The sequence below is a fragment of the Pseudonaja textilis genome, chromosome 3 (assembly GCF_049901715.1).
Source record: "Pseudonaja textilis isolate UNSWEBS1 chromosome 3, rPseTex1.2, whole genome shotgun sequence".
NCBI classification, from domain to species: Eukaryota; Metazoa; Chordata; class Lepidosauria; order Squamata; family Elapidae; genus Pseudonaja; species Pseudonaja textilis.
In genome coordinates, this window is record NC_141992.1 from 33019319 (window position 1) to 33043770 (window position 24452).

General features: G+C 36.7%; 1 protein-coding gene across 1 annotated transcript; it reads left to right on the forward strand.

Annotated features, from left to right (window-relative positions):
• Positions 1-12162: 12162 nt before the first annotated feature.
• EDEM2 (ER degradation enhancing alpha-mannosidase like protein 2) lies at positions 12163-22803 on the forward strand. Its single transcript, XM_026697650.2, has 11 exons — positions 12163-12332; positions 15759-15869; positions 16800-16839; positions 17260-17365; positions 17991-18116; positions 19032-19243; positions 19474-19615; positions 20351-20475; positions 20886-21030; positions 21864-21985; positions 22254-22803. Exons 1-11 carry the CDS (start codon positions 12226-12228, stop codon positions 22749-22751), a joined length of 1734 nt encoding a protein of 577 aa, XP_026553435.1. The 5' UTR covers positions 12163-12225; the 3' UTR covers positions 22752-22803.
• The last annotated feature ends 1649 nt before the right edge of the window (positions 22804-24452 follow it).

Genomic DNA, 24452 nt, shown 5'->3' on the forward strand with positions numbered 1-24452 from the left:
TTTACAATATTTACATACAAGCCATGCCCAGCCAGTCACATGACCACCAAGCCATGCCCAGTCAGCAAGCCACACCCAGCCAGTCACATGACCACCAAGCCACACCCACAAATTAGGCCACACCCACAGAACTGGTTGTTAAGAAATTTGAATCCCACCCCTGCCCAGTCTGTGTTGGCTGCAAGTGCTAAGCAGGGATTTTATAGTAGAGTTCTTGACTTGGTCTAGAATTCAGGTCACCTGCCCCAAAACTATGGGAAAACTGTATCCAGTAGAATAAAAATGGCAAGAAAAGTATAGGCTGAAGTGCTGCTTGATGATTATATGCCATCTAATCAGTGTCAAAACTTATTGGCCACATAGAAAGATTTTTCTGTAGAATGATCAGTTCCCAATCTGGGCTTTCAAAACTTTCAACAGTATAACCATCACTGCTATTGATCATCATCTTCTGGTCATTATAAACTTCTTTGGAGAATTAAGACTTTGCATATCATATGAAGTGACTATTCTGAATTGATTTTCTGAGTAATACATTTATTTAACTTCTTGGCAATCTGTTGTATTTTGTGTGACTTCTCCGATGCTAAAGTTCAAAAACATCAATATACTTTTTATCCTGCTTCTTCAAAGTCCAACTTTCACTTCCTAATGGTGTCAAAAGAAAAACCATTCCAATCTCTGTAGGTAAGACACATCTGAATATCTTTTCCAAGGCCTTAATTGCTACCCTACCAAGTGCTACTGTGAGGCATATTACTTGACTGCTGGTTCCTTTACTGATGATAGATGATGCAAGAAGGCTGTCCACCACTTCAAAACCTTTATTGTCAGTTTTAAGGTTACAATAGCTGTTTGTTCTTCATTGTTCTTAGGCCAGTTTAAGGATGCTTTGTTTATTTTCATGCTGCCTGCTTAAATGTAACTATTGTCCACATTTCTCTTGTATTTCTTTATCTTTCTGATTATTAATAACTGCTAGCCTTTCATAAGTAGGTCTTGGGCTGCTACAATTTTGCTTTGTTATCTTGTTTCTTTAGTATTCACTATATTATATTCTTTGTTCATTGTTACTCCCTTGTTGGTTTTACTCCCACCAAAATTGCTTGGACCTGATCAGTTAAAGCAGGAAACATTTATTTAAAAGCTTAACTCCATGGATCTCCTTTTCTACGCCATTCAGCTTTCAGGTAAGGCAGGGGTCTTCAAACTTCACAGCTTTAACACTTGTGGACTTCAACTCCCAGAATTCCTCCTCCAGTCATGTTAGCTCAGGAATTCTGGGAGTTGAAGTCCACAAGTCTTAAACTTGCCAAGTTTGAAGACACTTGAGGTAAGGGGAGGAGAGGTAAGAACAGCAAACTATGGGAGCATAACTACATGTCCCAGCTGAGACTAGGGGAACAGTGTTTTTTGTTCATGTGTTTGTTTGTGTAAAGAGCATCTATAGCCACTTATCTCACATGGTGAACTCAAGTGGATCCCAGCAATCAATAAAAACAATAGCATAAAATACTTCTTATTCTTCCCACCCTTCCCACAATCCATATAACTGATCCCGATTCAATTCCATTCTAGCCCAATGCTTAAAGGAAGAATCAGGTCTTCAGGGCTTTCCAGAAAGCTAGATAAGTACCTCCCACATATACAAATCTCAGATGGGAGGCTATTCCAAAGTATTATGTGGCTACTACTACTACGTTCCTGTCAGAGGCACCTACCAAGGTGCTTCCAGATTGAAAGAATTAGCCAGGGAAATCACTGTTGTCTAGGAGATGCCCAGGAGGCTCCTTTCATATCCCTGTTATTTGCCCACCAAAGTCGTACCTATTTGTCTATTTGCATTTGCCTGCTTTCAAGTTGCTAGCTTGGCAGGAGCTTATTCCATCATGCTGCTCATTCTCTCTGGTTTTGAATTGCCAAGCTGTCAACCTCTCAATGGCCTTCTGACTCAGTGTCCTAACTATATGAGCCACTGTGGCCCTTATTATGTGGCTACAAAGAAGACCCATCCCACTAAGTCACAATATTTGAGAGAAAATATCTGGCATGTGCCCACTTTATCTAACTTTGCAGAACAGGGTGAAATCCTTAGGAAGTGGCAGTCCCACAGGTAACCTGGTCTTGTATCATGAAGGGCTATAAGGGTGACAACCAGCATCTTCTAGTCTAGTGCACCTAAAAAAACTTACAGCTAGCAATACCCAGGCACACCAGAACTCAAAGGGTTGGGAGTTGAAATCGGAAATCCTAAGAATGGATTTCACAAGCTTGTATTACACAATGGTAACAGGTCACCTTGCTGCAGTCATAGGAAGTTTATTTCAGCCTGTAGATTGTATTTTCTAAAAATACAGATGCACTAAAGCACTGAAGTGTTCTGTATACCCTCTCACAGGCTACAAAGTACCTATTCTGAAGAATTTGCACAGGCATATAAATCCTCATGTGATAGATATATATTCCAATGAGTATGTGCTGCTGTTTCTTATGAATCAGCTCTTCAAGAAAGCAAGTTTTCTTATTTTTTTTTCTTTTTCTAGAAAAATTGTCATTGTTATACAACATTCATGGTAAATAACAAATGGCATGGTACATAGATGTCCAAGACAACATTTATCAAGTATTTCAACAGTTTTCTAAAATTTATTTACTCATTCAAAACACTGAATATTTGCCTACTATACCAAACCTAAGGGTGTCCATTTAGATTTTAATGAATGACAATTAAGATGCATGTGTATTTAACAACAAAAATTTGTTAAAATAAAAAACTTTTAAAAAGAGATGCATGTGTATTTAAAGAAATGTATATCTTTGTTAATATAGCTTTTAAAATAATTTCTATTTTTATACCAAATCAGGACTGCTTAACTGCTAAAATCTGCTGGTTTAAAATTTGAAATATATTTTACATTTTCATTCAAAATAATATATCATCCATCTGCTATGCTGAGTACTATATTATAGTACTTTTAACTTTGGTCTCTTAACTTTAAAAAGTAGCAAATATAATTTATTTCCATCCTTTATGGTTAGACTATGCCTACTTTCCCAATCCATTCAGTGTCTGCCTTCTGGAACAGCACACACACACACACACACCTACACACACACAAACAAACCCACTTGCTCCCAGAGAATCAAATGGCCTATACCAGACCTCATTCAATCAAGCTTTGAAGATATGGCTTCCCCTCCCATCACCATTCTCTCTCATCGGCCTGTCCTCAGAGAATGCTGTGGACCACTTTGGGGGTATGGAGAATTGACGATTATGCTTTCATTGCTCTCTCAGGACATCTGTATTTTTTATTGGTCATAATGTTTTTTAAAATTATTTTAATAATGTATGCTACTGAACATCATTACAGAATTGAGTAGCATTCACCATTTGACAAATAAATAAAATAAATTATTTAATAAAGAAACACTCACATAATGTTGTTTCTTGTGTGGCTGATTGGATTGCTCAGATCAGTTTGGTTTGCTTTTTTTAAACAACTGGACAGATTAAACTTTATGGAAAACTAAAGTAAAAATGAGGATGTTTTAACAGTTTGCTATCACATAGGTCAGGATTATGCATCTACAAATACCCACACAATGTATATTTGCTCTTCATACAACCAGTTGTGACCATATCTATTCGAGACTGAATGTGGAGTCTAGAATGGGGTCACCAACCTTTTGGACTTCAGGGACCACCAAACTCATAATTTTAAATCCCGGGGACCACTAATGTGAATTTTGATTGATGGTAGCTTGCTGACATTGGGGGAGAGAGAGAGAAAGAGAGAGAAAGAGAGATCTGATCTAACCTCTCTCCCTCCCTCCCTCCTTCCCTCCTCTCTCTCTCTCTCTCTCTCACACACACACACACACAAACACAGAGGCAGGGGTGGGATTCAAATTTCTTAACTGGTTCTGTGGGTGTGGCCCAATTTATGGGTGTGGCTTGGTGGTCATGTGACTGGCTGGGCATGGCTTATATGTAAATATTATAAATATTTATATAAATGTTGATTTTTTTTAATAAAAAAGAGCAACTTATACCCAAAATCAGGCAGAGCAGGCAGGCAGATTGAGTTGTTCACAGAATCACAGATTCGCTTAGAGATCTGTGTTTCTGCCATCGGCTAGCTGAGTCTGCACTGATTCAGTCCTAAGGAACTTAAAAGCAGAGCCGAAGATCTAAAGATTAGCTAGAAATCAAGAAAGCCAACGATTTCCTGCTTTCTAGCTAATCTAAATCTCCCAGCACAACAGAACAGCTGATGGCTGGAAAAAGAAAAAATAGCAGCTTAGCAGGCAAGTTTGCCAGGTAAGGAGTGAGTGGGCAGGGAGGGAGGGCCATGTGGGCAGCGCAGCCTTATGTTCCTGCACAGCCTGGATTAATTGCTTTGGGAGGTGCTCTGGGGGTGACATTTCTCTGTGGACCACCAAAATTTTCTCGTGGACCATCAGTGGACCACTGGTCTAGAAAGCAACACCTCTAAAATAGCCTTTCCTAAGGTGATATGTTAGGTGTCTTAGAATTATCAGCAAAATTGGAATGAAATGAAATGAAAATTCTATCTGGAAAATGTGAGAAAACATTAATTGGGGAAGAAAATTCTGTAGTCATATACACCCAGAAATTGTGCAGATATATCTCTAATAAGTTACGATTGGATAGAAGAGTGGTCTGTGCTTAAGTCCTGGCTATATTTGTGATAAACTATTCAATGCAGTTTGTAACTTGAGTAATACTGAACCATATTGGGATTCATTTCTAATTTCTTAAACCATATATATATATATATATATATATATATATATATATATATATATATATATATGTATGTATATGGATCTTTGGTTGTTCGGGTTTTCTCCCGCGTAAGATTCAAGTATCTAGGCAACGTTTCGATGAAGTCTCATTCATCATCTTCAGGCTTCTGTCTCCGGCTCTGTGCTTCTCAGATTTACGCGAGAAAACCGAACAACCAAAGATCCACATACAAATACCTGCTGAGAACCTCAGAAAACATATATATATATATATATATATATATATATATATATATATATATATATGGATCTTCGTTCGTTTCTCCGCGTAAGATTCAAGTATCTAGGCAACGTATCGAATCTTACGCGGGAGAAACCCGAACGACCAAAGATCCACATACAAATACCCCGAGAACCTCAGAAAACATATATATATATATATATATATATATATATATATATATATATATATATATATTATATATATATATATGTGTGTGTGTGTGTGTGTGTGTGTGTGTATTTTTATATGTGTGTGTGTATATATATATATATATATATATATATATATATATATATATATATATATATATATGGCATTCAGCTTTGTTCGGGTATATTCTCACGTCATTGTAGTTGTGCTTTTAAAGTTGTAGCAACATTTCGGCAGAATCTCATCTGCCATCATCAGGCTTCTGGTTGTATCCGTCTGAATGCCATACATGTAAGTACCCGCAAAAACTCACAGACGAATACAATACAGAAGCCTGATGATGGCAGATGAGATTCTGCCAAAACGTTGCTACAACGTTGCTACAACTTTAAAAGCACAAGTATGACGACATGGGAAAATACCCAAACAAAGCTGAATACCATATAGAGATAGAGATAGAGATAGAGATAGAGATAGAGATAGAGATAGAGATAGAGATAGAGATAGAGATAGATAATCAACCTATGGAGTGTTACCTTGGGAAATCTAGTCAATAATGAACTGATCATATGTTATACAAAAAATTTTCTGAAACGTTTTTTCATGGTACCAAAAACTACAATCTATACAAACACCAGTCCTTTCTGGGAAGACTCATTTCAAATTCACCTAGTGTTAATCCAGTATAAAAAAATCAGAGTATGCTGTGTTTCAAATCTTTCTTTCCTTGCTCTCTTTTAATTTTTGCATAAAAATATAAGGTTAGAAGGGGTGTACTTTTTGCTGGCTGAGGAATTCTGGAAATTGAAGTTACACATTTTAATGTTGCCAAGTTTGAAAAAACACTGACTTAATCTATGTTTTGCCAAGTGTCAGAGCAGTGACTAGGTATCTGGGCAATTGGTTATATTACATTCAGAGACAATTAGCACACCAGTGAATAAAGAAACATTACAGTTTATTTTTAAACTCAAGCAAACATAAACACATACTGGTATATACCAAGCAAGATGACTCCCAGATCTCTGACAAACTGTCAGGATATCCTTAGTAATAAACAGCAGAGATAGTCCAAGGTCAGCCAATTGCTAGGTTCTTACAGAAGTTCCCAACAAACAACAAGCACCCCACGATTTGTATCAGAACCTGGCACCATGACTTCATGCTCCTGCTTCTGTGATCTTGGGACTGCAAGACTTGGCCTTGATCCTGACCAGGTGGCATATCACTCTGGGATGAGAACCGAAAGTCTGAGACTTTCACAGATAAGAAAGGTTTTGCAGTTATGTGAAGATTACACACACACGCGCACACACACACACACACACACCTTTCTCTTGTATTCAGCAAGCAAATTTAGTTCAGAATGAGCTCTAAATCTTTAGATTGTTCTTAATGTGAAGGAGAAATCAAAATATATCACTAAACTTCTCAAAATACAGTGGTCTTCTGCATTGCCACAACAGACAATATCCAGTCAAGATATCTAACCGGATCTACTTGAGGCTCAAATGTTAAAGCCTTCTTTTTAGGCACAGAAAAATAAAATAACATATGGCCTTAACCCCCTGACAGGTGGCATGAAGTTTCTGGATTGGCAATGACATAAATACGGAGAGAATGGCCCTTCCTTAAAGTGACAAAGTAGTACTTTACGTCTGCTACACCACAAGATCCAGAAACTTTGACTGCAGAAACCAGTTTTATGTCATTTATTCTAGCTCTGGATATGTCCACAATAGCCCCATATTAGTGTTAATGATCTCAAAACTATTTCTTTATATTGTAGGTAGTCCTCAACTTACAGCAGTTCATTTAGTGACCATTCGAAGTTACAACAGCATTGAAAAAAGTGACTTATGACCATTGTTCATGCTTATGACTTTTGTAGCAGCCCCACAATCATGTCATCAAAATTCAGATGGCTGGCAATTGGTTCTTACTTATGACCATTCCTGTGTCCCAAGGTCATGTAATTTACTTTTTGAAACCTGTTGACAAGCAAAATCACTTAACAACCAGGTTACTAACTTATCAACTGCAGTGGTTCACTTAATAACTGTAGCAAGAAAGGTCATAGAATAGGGCAAAATATTTTAACAAATGTCTCACTTAACAGCAGAAATTTTGGGCTCAATTGTGGGCATAAGTCAAGACTACTTGTATAACAGATTGTGGTTTTTGCAGAAACTCTCTTTTAACAGTGGTCTGCAGCCAAAATGGTCCATACATTACATTAAGCTATACTGGGTGAGTTCACACATCTTGTTAAGCTAAATAAACAAATATATTATGGCTTAGTTTTTGCTTTGAATGCTATTTAAATAATCAAAGGCTACCGCATACAATACCGTATCTACTTCACATTTCTTTCCATACTGATTAAGAATTTCTGTGTATTAAAATTTAATCTTTCTTGTGGCTAGTATTAGAAGTCTGAAAAATGTTGAAAAACATCTTTTGCTTTGAAGATATTTGGTCCTTCCATTTTGTTTTCTGATCACATACTTTGTGTTTCAAAAATACTTAGGTCAACTTTTATAATTCAATAACTTGACTGATAGAGAAATTACTGTTCCAGTGTATGGCAAATGATAATGGTCTAGAACACTGTTAAATTTAAGTCTTGAAAATGAACTTTAATAAAATGTGCTCCAATAATGCACTGAGACAGCTTTTAGAGAAATCAGCTTCAATTCTTTGATCCTCCCAGAAATGCAGTGAGATATAGTCAAGCAGCCTTGAACCACAGAATAAGCAAGCAGACAGCTTTATGATAAATGGTCCTAGAAACCTAAATTACAACTGCACCAAATGAACAATATGTCCAAATTATTTTGGTGGCTTTTTGTTGTTGTTGTTGTAAGGACAGCTGGCAGGAATGATGTGTTGCTGGTTTTCTCTATAAAGCGACAGTGACACCTAGTGGGCATAGCACCCTAAAGAAGAAATTAGATTTTAGCTTCAAGGTTGCTGCAGGCAAAATGTCTCTCACCTAAACAACAGAATGGATACATCAAAGAACAATAAAATATCATGAGGTTTCCTCTAAGAAATAGATCAGCATGATTAAATCCATATTTGAAGAGCAATGGTAACACTAAAGAGTCAGTGGAAAACAAAGGTTGATCCCTCCATTCCTTTTTCAATTCAAATTCTCCTGGAGCTAAAAAAAAATGCTATTATTACTATTATCATTTAAATTATGAGTGTCATAAATTCACACAATGTTTTAAATGTTGGACAACTTAAGTTCATGCTGCATTTGATGCCATGTTCAATTTAAACATAAACTAAATAAACCACAATTTAGATCTCACAAAATTTGGCTTTTATAATGTTATACAGGGTTGTTGTTGTTGTTTTGCATGTATTATAATCTATGAGGGAGATCTCTTAGAGAAACCAAGGCAATCAAATGTTAAATAAGTAATGAGTAAATACATTCATTTGAAAATAATTTGTATTTTTCATTTTAAATGCCTTGCTATTAAATAATTAAAAGACATGTGTATGTTTTGTGGCTATTTTAAGGCCCTGTTTTTTAAACACCTTAGTCCATTCTTTTTTCAGCCTTGGGGACTTTAAAATATGTGAACTTCAACTTTAAGAATGCTGGATGGAGAATGATCAAGGGAGGCCAACTAGATTGACTATCTCTAATCACTTTTGTCTCCACCTGCCAAGACCCCAGCAGATTATTCATCATGAACTGCTGCCCTCAAAATTAAAGCAGAGTAATAGTAATTATTATTTATTACAGCTACCCCATCTTAAAAGATTCTGGGCAACTGATAGTATTCTACAAAGAAATTTAAACAATTAAAAATCCATAAGAGGCAACTCAAACAAAAACAACCATATCGATAAAAATAATAAAGGCTCCAGTTCCAATAAACACTTCAGCCCTACAAGAGAGGCTCCTTGGGCACAGTAATCCCAGGCTTGTGAACAGAGCCTTCTGGAACTACAGCGAGTGGGTACCATACATATCTCTGGGAGGATGCTGTTCCGTTTTCCATCTCCCCCTGCTTACGCCACTTCATTTGTGCCCTCTTGAAAAAACTGCCTACCCTCCACCCAATTGCAATTCAGGAAAAGAGGCCACTTCTCTGCAATTTATTTCCTTGTTTGCACCTGATCTCAGTCTGAATAAAAGGGATGGGGGGGGGTCAACGTTGACTAATTCCAGTGTAAAAATACACCTTGTACATTTTGAACATCCTTATAATAAATTGCAGCAATTAAACAACGATCAACAGTATGAAAGACTTTGGCTTGGTGGACAATAGATGTTTCCCATGTAGCGCTGTCTCTATGCTAGGAACATTTTACCCAGTTTCAAAGCTCTTTCCTATGCAGCCTGCAAAGGAATTGGAGTGTGTGTAATTCATCTAAATCACTGCTTTTGAAAATTGGCACCTTTAAGATATGTGTATTTTTGGCTGGTGAATTCTGCGAGTTGAAGTCTATATATCTTAAAGTTGATGATACAACAAATTTTGAACAATTAGTAATTTCATCACTGTTTGTGGTGCTTTCTTTGGTCAGTATGGTACAGAATATGAGCTAAATCCTCCTGCAATAGGAAAGTGGTTTGAAGAAAACAAGGACAATATAGAAAATAATAAGAAATAGTTAAGTAGCATAGTAAAAAAAGTATTAGTATCAGCTTTTCATCCTACTGAAAATGATACCAGAAAGAGCAAAAAGAGACAGACAGTGCAATTACTTTATACTTCCTTCCTTCTTAGTGTTCATAGTAAATACCATTTGGATTCAGTTTCATAGCATATAAATAAGATGGAAAATGGTCATAAAAACATCCATGATTTTCAGCAGAGGTAGGGATAAATATATTAATACAAGATCTATGCCTTTGAGATGACCTTTGAAATGGACTTGTCAAGGGCCATGGGTAATGGGAATTGTAACTAAACAACATCTGGATTGCCAGGGCTTTGCAATTCTAAATATTCATCACTTTTTTATGTCTTGATACCTTTGATATAAGAGAAGAGACATCTGAAACATCACCAGCAGTTGTATGCATATAAATCCCACAAAGAAAAATGAGGACAATATACATTACTCCTAATATACCCAATTGTTTAAAATATGGAATGCAGCCCATCTACATAGCCAAATATGAAACAGTACTGTCAAAAGCACCAACCATTTATCCAAAGATTTTATATATATGGTAGCTTTCTCAAACTTGATATATTCCAGATAATTTGGAATTCAAGAAACCATGCTAAATAGGATTTGTGCTATGAATAGATCCAATACATCTAAACAGCAGTAGTTGTAAAAACTGAAGAACGGTTGTGATCTGCAGCTTATCAGCAGATACAAATTTAAATAATGGTGGAATTTCAGATTCATTATCATCCCAGGACTGATATTCAACTAATATAATCACAGTTTGCTTACTTACTTATTGACCCTCAGCTGATTATGGTGATGCTTGTGATCTTTAGTAAGCAAAACTTTAATAGTCAAAATGCCTTCATACCTACTTCATACCTAATGTCTTCATACCTACTTGTTACATAAATATTCTTCCCTATGTTGCATAGGGAAGCAGGGACCTATCCACTTTTGATTTAAAACACTGGAATACACGCAGTTATTTGCTGCAGTAAAAGCATGGCAGTATTATTTAAGCAACTCATTTTTCCTGATTCACAAAACAGAGAACTGTAATTTGACTGCACTGTCTGGGTTTGTCCATTCGAGGTTAAAAATGGGGCAGGCTAGTTTGGGTACAAAACAATCAAAAGTGGATCTTATGCCACTCGTATTGCTTTTTTTTAACCCGACAGCAAGCTTTAGAAAAGCTCTTACCTGTGCAACCCAACCCTGTTTCTGCTTCTCTTAATACAACATGCATATCTGGAAGCTTGCCCCATCCGGGAATATCACCTGGTGGATAGCTCTTCAACTTTTTTAGGCCATACCCTTTTTAGATAATTTCCCAGTAGATAAAAAGTCCAGAGTTTGGTAACAGCTTTTCCAACTGAATAATGGCATTTAAAAAATACATTTTTCTGAGCTGCAGCTTACTTCATTTGACAACCAGCTCCTGTTTTGTTTTGTTTCGTCAAAGCGATGCTGCTCCCTTCCAAGAGTAGCCTGTAACTTTTAGATGTGCCTCTTTGGAAAACGAATGTTTGGCAAACAAATTTAAATACATCCCAATATTGCCACATTTTATATCTGTTTATTCATCCAATTTATATAGCCATTCTCAGAAATGCAGCCCCAGGTGGTATAGAATACAATCGTGCTAAACTAACAGATCTAGACCGGTGTCTTTCAAATTTGGTTGGTAACTTCAAAATTGTATGGACTTCAATCCCCAGAATTCGCCAGCCAGTTGGCAAGTTTGAAGAAAACTGGTCCAGGGAGAGCAAGATTATTCTGGTTCCACTCAAATTCCAAACGCCGGCACAGTTACCCCAGCATCAGTACAGGAACGAACTATAGTACAACTGAAACTAGATGTCTACGCCTCTTGAAAAAGCACCTTTCGGGACAAATGAAACTAAGTACCAATAAAGGAGAATATCTGTAGCTCAGGGTTGAAATGAGGGCTCCTTGGTGCTCTCTGAGCTTGCTTGTTTTCTTGCAGATCTTTCATTACTCAAACTAGGTAACAAAATCAGTGATGTTATCAGTTATCAGCACTTGATGATGTTGCCTAGTTTGGGTAATGAAAGATCTGCAAGAAAAGAAGCAAGCTCAGAGAGCGCCAAAGACGTCTGAAACTAAGCAGCGGCACCACAACGTTTCTCGCGCAGCCGCATTGCCACAGTAATAAAACAACCAATCTTTACATCCTACGTCGTCACTAACACCAGCACTGACTACGCCAATGCTCCTGATTGGAGCGCGGGGGAAAAGCTGGGGGTGTGGTCAGGGAGAGAGGCGGAACCCGGAAGTGAGTGCTCGGTCCCTCTCTAGATGGCTGCGGAGCGGTGTATCGGGAAGCCTCGGTAGCGAACGCTTCGTCGATGCTGCGCTCACTCCACTCGCTGGGCTGGTTCTTGTTGTGGGTGCTGCACTTGCCTGGGCAACCCTCCCTTGCCGCCGGGAAAGAGGTCGACGTCAACTATTATAGGTGAGCCGGACGGGGGTTCTGGATTCAGGAGCTCTGCTTCTCCCATCGTCCCGAGGAAGGCGAAGCGCGTAGCGGGTCTCCACGAGTTACCCTTTCCGTCGGCTTTAAGGCAGGCAGGATTTGACTTCGTAAAACTCTTTGGCCCCTCTGTGGAAGGGCAAAAGTGGCCCTGCTGAACTTTCACTTGTGCAAATTCCCCGGTTGTTTCTCTTGTTAGTTAGTTAGTTAGTTAGGTTAGTTAGTTTACTTTATTGTCAATGCACTTCGTACAACGAAATCAAACACCATCTTCAGTGCACATCATGATCATGAAAATAAACACAAACACGCACCCTTCGCACTCCACGCATTGAATTGAAAAACTCCAACACCGCATCAACGTTGCACTATACAACAGAATTCAACAGAGCTACTGGGATAGAAGCTATTTGTCCTTATTTTTATTATCCTGTACCATCTGCCGGATGATAATAGTTCAAAAAAAGTTGCAAAGAAAGATGAGTGGGCACCCTTTCAGAGGGAATGAAATCTGATGCAAAGATGACGACACAAAAGCCTTTAAAAAAAAAAACTGGAGGGAAAGCTCTTTTCAGATATTCAACCAGATGGAGATTACCAGAAAAGTATCCCAGTCTGTCATATGGTAGTTTGCAGGAGGCTTACAAGTGCAATGAAAGCAAGCTGATCATACTGCTGCTATTGAGTTAAAACTGTTTTTTGTTGTTGTTGTTGCCTGAAATCTAATTTTGACTTGTAAAACTTAGTACCTAGAATACATTGCCTTCTGGCAGGACACTGACCGAGACTTTAAGGCAGGGATCTTCAAACTTGACAGCTTTAAGACTTGTGGACTTCAACTCCCAGAATTCCTCCTCCAGTCATGTTAGCTCAGGAATTCTGGGAGTTGAAGTCCACAAGTCTTAACCTTGCCAAGTTTGAAGACCCTTGCTTTAAGGTTTACAAATTAAAAATCGGAGTAAAAATTAAGAAAGGAAGAAAAAAATAGAAAGAAGAGACAAGATATAATACAGGTAGTCCTCGACTTACAACAGCTCATTTAGTGACTTATCATCGTTTTTCATACTTATGACTGTTGTAGCATCCCCATGGTCATGTGATTATTCAGATGCTTGGCAACCGGTTCGCGTTTATGACAGTTGCAGTATCTTGGGGTCATGCAATCACTTTTGTGACCTTCTGCAAAGTCAATGAGGAATCCAGATTCACTTAACTAATTTATCAAATGCAATGATTCACTTAACAACTGTGGCAAGAAAAATTGTAAAATGGGGCACAACTCACTCAACAAATATTTCACTTAGCGATATTTTGGGCTCAATTTTGATCAGAACTCAAGGACTACCTGTAATGCTAAGATTCTATTATATTGTAAAGTGTTTTCCTATCTGATGGGCAACGCTAATTTTTCCTTGCTGGTTAAAGCATGTTTTGCTTTAAAATGGGCAAGGAAGTTGCCCCACCAACATGAGTAATTAATGACAGGGTTATTAGATAGGAACTTTAAAAATTCACACAACTAACACATGGCAACTAAGAGATACAAATAATTGTAACTCTTGCTTCTATCCAGCAGTCCATATCTGATATTTCATGATACAGGAAGTAGATCAGATATCTGTGATGAGGGAATCTTAACTGTGGGACTCATTCCCAAGAGAAGCATAGTTATTCCCCTTGTGGAATTTTAAATGACAAAAACATGTTTGTTCCTGCAGGTCTTTGAGAGATAATTTGCCCACAGTATTTTTTTTTCTGCTTAAAAATGTCCTTAGTATTTTTTTCCAATTCTGTGATTTGATATTGAAATTATGCTAGTAAGTTATACTTTCTTTTTTTTTAAAGAAGTTTTTCAGTAATAAAATTGGGATTTGGGGGAGAAAGACTGATACATAAAATAATTATGTTTACTATATCTTCTTCTATATATATAAAAGCAAAATACCAGTCACGCATCATCACAAAATCTCCAGAACCATAAAGCCTACAAACTTGAAATTTGGCACGTATGTTCCTCTTGACTTCTAGGTGCTCACTAAGAAAGGGTTTTTCGAAATGACCACCAGAGCATTAGTATTTCATATATTATTATTAAGATGCTCTGATGCTAAGGAGTTCTACTCCCCCACCTGAAAAGAAATCTGTTCCAAATGCAAAACACAAGCAGAAGAGAGGAGTTTCAGTTTTAGTTTCACAGCAGCAAGCAGCTTTAGTACAGAACAGTTGAGCTAAGCCACGCCCAGGCTCCTTGCTGTCTCCTTCTTGCTCACACAGCAAATACTGATTCAGTTTCCAAACAGCCCTCAACTCTCTCTCACACACACTGACAGGATGGTAGCCAGACGCTAGTAGGCAGAGGCAGATTTTTTCCCCCTTATTTTCCTCCCCAAAAACTAATTCTGACCACATAGTTTTGTAGTGAAGCATGGGTATCGAGCTAGTAAACCTATATAACTATCCATCTACTAATAGGTACTCTTATATTAAGGTAATGTTTAGTTCAATGACAAATGCATTCCTTTTTGCCACCCTATAATCCCAGCTCTTCCTACTGAAACAGAGTTATTTTTGGTTAGGAAGTAGATGTTGGTAACTGCTTGTTTTCTGGCTTCTAAATTGAGTTATGTTATTTTCATTTTTGCTATGAATGGACTTGCTGCATCCAAGTGACCACTGTTTTATACATACACCTTGCAACAAATACTATTTTAAAAGTTGAATTCATTCTAGGAGAAACTTAATCAGGGGTACTTACTACACCAACCATGTTGTTTTAAATCAAATTATTCCTACTGAGTCTCTGTTATAATTTGTTGAATAAGCAATGCTGTAAACTCAGCTAAAAGCAATGAAGGTGCATTAAATATAACAATGCTAAAAAGATAATGAAATCATTACTTTAAAAGATATGTCATATAGCAGAAATACTTCATCCTGATTCCTGTCCAATCCCTTCTATGCATTCCAATACATATATCAATTTGCACGGTGATTGTATTTTTATTGTAATCTATCAAATAAAGCAATAACTTGCATAAAGCTATAAAAAGAGTTTGTAATTCCTCTTTAGGCTTCTTTCTCTTACACTTCCAGTAGCAATCCTGTCAATAACCCAATCTGTGTTTCAATTGTGTCTGAATCTCTGATTTTAATGTAGTCCTGAAAAATTCTTCATTACCCTTAGTTTTGTGATATGAAAGCAAGATGATGAAGAATAGCAAAGTTTGAAACACTGTTCATTACGCTGTGCATTTAAGGTGGTAGAGTTTTATATTTGAATTGTTCTTTAAGTATGCAGTTCTTGGAAACTCTGAAAACATGCTAGCATTTTGAGGGAAAATAATGTAATTTTTTTTGTATTAGTCATGTTCAGTAAAATTACAATTATATCTTTCTTTTCATCCTTAGAGACCGAGTCAAGTCCATGTTTTATCATGCTTATGATAACTATCTGGTAAATGCCTTTCCCTACGATGAGCTGCGTCCTTTGACATGTGATGGGCAGGACACTTGGGGAAGGTACTGGGAAATCAATATCATTGATCATTTATGAAATTTTGAAGTAGCAGCTTGCTATAGAACATCTCAACTTGTTAGGAAAGGGGTCTATAATTTTGTCAAGCCAAAGGGCATGTTTACTTTTAAGTTGCATGCATGTTAAATTAAGTAATTTCATTCTGTCTAATTATTTTCCCTTTGTGGGTACCATAGGTAGTTCTCAGGCTAAAGAAATTGGAGGTTGTGGCAGAGAAAACAACATATTCACATCTTCTCAGAGCCTTTCTCAACCTGGACAGATGTATAGATTTCAATTCCAAAGCTTTTTAGCAGCAACCATGTTGCCTGCAGAATCATGAAAGTCGAAGTTCCCACACCTAGAAAACATCTAGGTTAGGGGAAGCAGATATTAAGCCAAGAACCACTAGAACTGCAAGGAAAACAAGAGAACATCTCATTAATTGTAGTTGTATAGCTTCAGCTATGAAAAGCTGCTCTGGTGGAATGGATTAGAAAGACCCAGGTTTAAATCCACTCTCAGCCATGGAAGCTTACTGGTTAACCTTGCCATTCACTCTCTCCGGCTAACCTCCCTCACAGGATATTTGGGGAAAAATTGGAGAGGCTATTACATATGCCCTTTCTATAGGATTATACAGGGTTCTGAAAGAAAGATGGTATATAAATCCAATAAAGCAGAAGCAGCCTGGGTGGCTGAGATCATCTGAATATGACACAGAACAACATTCATTATGTAAAGGCCTTTACATAATGATTTCTTGTTTGGAAAGTTGAGCATATCAAAACAGTTTAAAATTTATTCATGCAACAACATGTGGATTTTTTTCTGGCATAACTAAGTTTAAAATATGTGTTTATCATGTTACTTATGGTTGACATGTCACCTTACCTCATGCCATTGGTTGTTTTTTTTCATGGTTTCTTTTTCAGTTTTTCTCTCACATTGATTGATGCCCTGGATACACTGCTAGTAAGTACTAATAATAACTTCATTTTTTATTCATTCATTTTCATTCATTTTCTACACATATCCTTAGATAGCTAAAAAAATGTCCTCCATGCTTGTTGTTTCTGTTTCTCCATTTGGGAGATTAAGAATGATGCATTTTCCATACATCTTGAAGCCCTGATGAAAGGGCTTTGTTTGATGACAAAAACTACTGATAAACCTCTGAATAAAAGGCTGTGCTTTGATTTTGGCTTCTGTCCTGAAGGCTAGAACGTTTTCACAAACAGGGTTTCCATACATCTTGAAAGCATGAAAGAGTGAGATGTCACATTCAATTCCCGAGTATGAAAAGATGGATTATGGCTGTGCAGTGTATTGTATCTTGTAATGTTTTCTTATCATCCTTTAATAAGATTATGTCTTACGCATCTTTTTTTTCAGATTTTGGGGAATGTCTCTGAATTCCAGAGAGTTGTTGGTGTGTTGCAGGAGGGCATAAATTTTGATATTGATGTAAATGCTTCTGTCTTTGAAACCAATATCAGAGGTGAGTTGGCAACGAATCTTGCAAAATAATATGGATTATCTCTGATTTGCAATATAGATTCTAAATGAAGATTCTAAAACTTCCCTAACTAACAGGAGCAAGGAAAGACTAGTTTTCATCACCTACCTTAAACATCCAGCAGCCTTCTCAAACTTGGAGGCTATCAGATATTTTAGTTTCAATTTCCATAATAATTAGCCAGCACAGCTATTGGATTATGGGAGAAAAATTCCAGCACATATCAAGTTAGGGAAGGAGGCTTGTTAGAAATCTTTGGTCTAAACTAGTAAATTGCTTTTACCTTTGTCTGATTTTTCAGAATGCTTGTTCTTCATTTATGGCTTTGAATAAGCATAATGAAATCTCAATTTTTTCCGTAAAAAAATTCTTGCAATGATCAAAGGAAAAATTGTTTTTGAGTTAAAAGTTTTAGCGTCACCTCAGAAAAGGACAATTGAATGCCTTGCTCTTCTACCTTTATTGAAATGCAAAGAGTATTTGCAGGCCTTACTACCTCTTTGGTTCATTTGAACATGCCATGACAAAACTGAAAATTAACTGTTTGTATATCCTTTGTCCTTGGCACAATCTACTGCTTGTAAATAACCTTGATCTGTATTTGTAGTGGTTGGTGGCCTCTTATCTGCTCATTTGCTGTCAAAGAAGGCCGGTGTTAAAGTAGAAGCAGGATGGCCATGTTCTGGCCCCCTCTTAAAGATGGCAGAGGATGCTGCTCGAAAACTTTTGCCAGGTGAGCATTCTTGCTGAAGCTTATCATTTCTTGTCTCCCTGCTCTCCCATAGTAGGCTACATGCTACGTGAATAGAATAGAGTTGTGAGTAACACATATCAGAAACTCCTAAAGTGTCCCAATAGTTCACTGGAAGCCAAATAGAAAGAGATGGCCATCTCATTGTTTGAAAATCAAAAGTTGTGGCCCTCAGGTGGAAAAAGTTGCTAAAAGTTGGCACAGACTGACATATCTGCTATGTTTATAAATGGGTTAAATAGTTGTACAATAGATGTTGCATATCAAGTCTGTTCTTTCAGTCCTGCTCTAGAGTAGCTCTATAATAATGATTAAAGTATCAATCATCTAAAGCAGGATGAGCAACTCATCAGCATCCAATCCCAGACAAAACTAAGATAGTTTTGTTGAATCTTGGTGAAAAGTGGGTCAAGATAATAATATTGTTACTTTGTAGTTAAATAACTTTCCAATAAGGGGATAAAAAATAATCTCCTGCAAATATGTACCTTGCCTCTCTAGTGATCTTTGGCTGCACCATAATAGCACTTAAAGTGATGGATTTGTTAATTTTGGAGGAAAACAGTTATCCCCATATACATATCACCACCACATTGTGTGAATATTTTACATTTAATTCATCTGATTTGTTGCGGAAACTAAACCTGCCTTGGCTTTCTTTTGGTGAAAGCAAGGAAGTAAGTTTTATACCAGAAACAGATTAATTGGCTTCTATATCTGTGAAAACATAGAGTGCGTGTTGCCTTGATTAATAGCAGCCTGTATATTTTGTGCCAATGTGTCAGCTTTATAAAACATAATGTGGTGCATTTAATTCTGTCATAGCGTAGGAAGTTGGCCTTGTTAATACCTTTTCAAGCCCTGTAAATACTTAATAATCAAATCTTTGTTTTGAAGCCTTTCAGACTCCAACTGGAATGCCATATGGAACAGTGAATTTACTACATGGAGTAAATCCAGGAGAGACACCAGTTACTTGTACGGCTGGGATTGGTACCTTTATAGTGGAATTTGCTACCTTAAGTTATCTTACAGGGGACACAGTATTTGAAGATGTTGCCCGAAGGGCTCTTAAGACTCTCTGGAAAAATCGTTCTGATATTGGCTTGGTGAGTAACTCAAACTGAAGATTCTAAGCCAAGGCGTAATTTTTAAGAATTACAATGGTACAATGAAAAGGCTGTTTAAAGGGCTACAAATGAATTGTTAGTATTGCATATTAGATATCATTTTTTTAAGCTTGTATTGATTAGCAAAACACAACATTTGCTGAATGGAAAGGAAATGCAAAGCCATGTTAATCTTACTCAAATCTTTAGTAATTGAGTTTTTCCTTCAGGTAGGTAATCACATTGATGTGATTACTGCCAAATGGGTAGCCCAAGATGCTGGGATTGGAGCAGGAGTAGATTCCTACTTTGAATACCTTGTTAAAGGGGCCATTCTGCTGCAGGATGAGGAGCTGATGTCCATGTTTCTAGGTGAGTTCCTATGGTTATGTGATACGTACTTCAAGTTATTTTTAGTGCAATATGCTTAATATGGAATAAGAAACCGAAGACAACTTCCAGGAAAAGAATACATCCCTTATATGTTTTTCATTATACTTACTCAGTCATTATTATTCTCCTTCAGTCACTCAAAATCAGATGGCATTTTTTTCATTTTCCAATAAAATGTCTCCAATTATTGGCCATCTAAGCCTTTTAAACATTCAGTGCTAAATGTTTAGTTGCAGCAATTGTGAACCTGTACCTGCCTTATCCTCCTGCAAGATATCTTAACTAAGATTTATGTACATAAACCTCAGTGAGACAAATAGTTAAATTCAATATTCAATTGTACTTAACCCAATTTTGCTTATATATATCAGCTTTAAAAATATTTTACTTTTTGTCCTCTCCTGGAATAACATCTGTCTTGAAAAGTGCTGGTTAGTGAGCAGATTTTATACTAATTTTGGACCCTCTTTATGCTACTGTTCTTTTGTTTAAGCATAAAAGGAAGATTGCACATAAAATATTTAATGTATATTCAATTTTATCAAAAGATACATTGAAAAGATGTACAATAAAATCTTTACTTATTAAATGTTTCTAGAAATTCAAATAGAAATTAGAATATGTATGAATAGAGAATATGAAAGAGTTTTCACTTCTGAAACTTAATTTCTTACCTAACAGTTGTCATTGGTTTTACCTTTTTTTTCACTCTAGATTACAACAAAGCTATTAAAAACTACACAAAATTTGATGATTGGTATTTGTGGGTTCAGATGTACAAAGGAACTGTCTCGATGCCAGTTTTTCAATCTTTGGAGGCTTACTGGCCTGGCTTACAGGTAACAATTGCTCTAAACTTCATTAGCATAGTTAAAATATATATGTATATTTTTTATCAAAGTGTCTAATGCTGCAGATTGTGTTCTAAATATAAATTGAATAATCTCATCTTAAACATAAATATTAAGTATAATTTTAATTTTACAATTATAATGGCAGATGTCTGCTGACTCTTTTACCAAAGTGTGCCCTGGTTTTCTCATGAAGAATCCAGTGGAAGTATTCTTGGATAGAAATAAATTATTTTTAAAAAGCTATTAAACCCAAATATCTAAATATGTCTTTTGATAGTTTTTAAAAATTCTAATTTGTTTCTAATGCCATTATTCATCATCTCTGGAGATTGTAATGTGTAGTTGTTTTATTTGCTAAAGGAAAAAAATTTATATTACATAATTGTTTTTCCCAGAGCCTTATTGGAGACATAGATAGTGCAATGCGAACATTTCTCAATTATTACACTGTTTGGAAGCAGTTTGGTGGACTGCCTGAGTTCTACAATATCCCTCAGGGCTACACAGTGGAAAAGCGTGAGGGATACCCACTTCGACCTGGTAAATATGAACATATTAAAAACACTTTTCCTATGTGCCTTGCTTATAGGTCCTCTTCCAGTAAAAAGGCAAGTCTTCCTCAACTCCTTGGTAACAGTGTGGGCACTTTTGGCAGCAGTGTAGAAATCGTGCGTTACTACTTTCTTCCAGAATGTTTTATTTTTTTCAATCTAGTCAATAGCTCTGGGAATTCCTGGGTAAATCCGATAGAGTACCAACCTGACTTGGCCTAGCCCATAACATTGATACTATACTTTACTTTTAAGTGGCTTAAATAATTTTTTCTATCAAATTTATAGAATGCTAAGTGAGCAAAACCCAAATGGCTCTAGATTTATTCTCCAGTTTGGCTTAAGATAGCTAAACAGCAGCTTTTCACCACCTAATAACAGATGAAATGTGCATAAGTGAAAATGTGCTCCTTTGTATCAAGCTTTAGCTAGTAAGAAAGTACTATATTGAATAGTTTTGTGTTGGGCTGTGTTTATAAGATTGAGCAATTAGCATTTGGGGCTTTATATACTATTATTGTTGTTATTTAGGAGTGTTTTTTTAATTCTGCTTTTACTATTCTATAAGTAACTCAAAGCAGCAAACATATATAATACTGGTCCTCATCCTATTTTCCCCACAAAAACAATTATGTGAGGTGAGTTGGGCTGCCCCCAAATCATCCAACCAGCTTTCATGCCTCCAAGACAGTACTAGAGCTCACAATCTCCTGGTTTCTAGGCCGGCACTTTAACCACTGTACCAAACCGGCTATTATAGTCATTATATTCTGTACATATCCAGGAAAGTAACTTTCATTTCTTTTGTCTGTGGCTTTGCAGAACTAATAGAGAGTGCAATGTATCTGTATCGAGCTACACAAGATCCAACACTTTTAGAGCTGGGCAGAGATGTGGTGGAGTCAATAGAAAAAATCAGCAAAGTTGAATGTGGCTTTGCAACAGTTAAGTATTTCTCCCAAACTTTTTTTGTAGGGTGGGAATATTGAGGGTCAGTTTATTCCTTGCAAGTCTTCCTTGTTAACAGCAAAAGCATCTTCTTGCTTCTTGTATAGTACATAAGCAGTTTGAAATCTCATTCTACTGTAGAAATACCAGAATTGTCCAGAAATTTGCCATTAATCCACCAATTCGATCAATTGGTAAGATGCTAGTGCTATATGGCAAGTTTTCACATCTCAACATGACCACTTCTTTGCTTTTATTTTTAAGATCAAAGACCTAAGAGATCACAGATTAGATAACCGTATGGAGTCCTTCTTTTTGGCTGAAACAGTGAAATATCTGTATCTACTGTTTGACCGTGACAACTTCATTCACAACAATGGATCATCCTTTGATGTCTTACTGACACCATATGGAGAATGTATTCTTGATGCTGGGGGATATATTTTCAACACAGAAGCCCATCCTATAGATCCTGCTGCCCTGCACTGTTGCCGGAACCAAAAAGAAGAACAATGGGAGGTTGAAAACTTAATGAGGGAATTCTACTCTTTGAATAAGAGTAAGAAGGTTACTTTCACAAGAACTTCAAGTAAAATGGGAAAAAGACAAAAAGATTCTACTGATATTTCCTCTGAAGATTACAAGAGACAAGTAAGCTCGGACCAGAAAGAAAAAAGGACAGTCCCATTACTGAGCTGCCCTAGTCAATCATTCAACTCAAAACTAGCTGTTATGGGACAGGTGTTCTTTGACAATGCATGATTTCTTTTCTGAAATTCAGATGTGTTGAAATCAGTAAACTTGAATTTTATTTGCATTTTGGTCACTGTTTCTCTGGGAATACACATCATGCCACAGGAATCTGTAGTTTCTCATAAACAGAATACATTTTGTTGACATGGATCCACTTTGGAAAACAAAAGTATTTGAAAATGAAAAATTAGTTAGTGTTTTCTGATTTTACTAGGCTTTGGTTCCTCCTGCATTCCTTGTTTTTAATACCGCTATTTTTCTAAACCAAGGGCAGTAAAAGGAAGATGGTTATTGGTAGTGCTGCAACATGTGCAATGTAATGGTGTTGTTTTAAACATTTATCCTAGGCTCTTCGATAACATTTGAGGAATGATAGCAAGGGTGTTCTTTCAGTGATGCTCAGTCAATTATGGATCTGTAGAGTTTCTCAGTCATCCAGATCATGGTTGTCCCAAAGGTGCTTTTTCAGGAGGCAACTGGACTTCCTTGCTTTTTTCTTTTGAAGAAATTTTGCTTCTCATCCAAGAAGCTTCTTCAGCTTTGACAGGATAGTGGGGAATGGAAGGATTTATATTCCTTGCAGACAGCTGGTCATTTGCATCCTTTTAGAGGGATGTTGAAGCATTTGGAGGTTTATCCGTGCCCACAGGGTCACCTGAGTAGTTCAATTTTTTTCTCTGGAAGTAGAAATGGATTTCCAGAGAAAAAATTGCAGATTACAGGAACCAGGAGCACTACTCTGGTGACCCTGAGGACACAGATAAATCTCCAAGTGCTTCAATGATCTTGCAAACACTGCAAACATTGAAATATTCAAAATGTGATGCTTCATATTGGCAGTTCACCTACAATGGTTTTTCTTTGAGAAAAATCATAAGAGCTCCTATGTTATAGGTGTTCTAATTATATAGAATGAATTTGTACTAATATATTAATATAAAGGACCAATTAAGATGTAGCTAAAAATCTACCTCTTGCAATTTTTGAACAAATGTTTTGGCACAAATTGAGTGAGATTTAGGATCTCTTCCTTCATGAAATGTCATTAAAGGACCTCATCCATTTGTATAAATTTCAGAAGATTTCAAACTATGCTCAGTAGGGTTGCATAGAGATTCAGATCTGGAAGACAAAACAAGATGTTGAGTGCATGAATAAGCACATATTATCAGTTGTTAAATGCTGCCAGTGAAATGTGCCCTTTCTGAAATCATGTCACAGTTGGCTACTGTGTGAGCTCAGGAAAAGATTCAGGTATTGTGACTATCTGCTCATCAAACGTAAATCTGCAGATACAGAGATGCTAAATTCCACCTTTCAAATTAAATGTTAAAATACTATAGTTTCTCAAGCATTGATTTCATTGTTTTTCATTCTTAACTATAGTAAAACTATTAACATAACCTTGGTGAGTTTAAGAAGCTTATAAGTAATTTATACGATCATTGAGCAAAGAAGCTCTAAGACTGGGGCAAAAAAGATGGAAGTGAAATGGGAGATAATTTAGAAGTAATTGTTTTAAAAGCTGGGGGTGATTTCTTTTTATGTTACATATAAAATCAGAGTTGGAAGGGACCCTACACCATTTCTGACAAATGGCAGTCCAATCTCTTCTTGAAAGTCTCAAGCGATGGCACTCCCACAACTTCCGAGGGCAAGCATTGGTTGATTGTTCTCACTGTTAGAAAGTTTCTCCTTATTTCCAGGTTA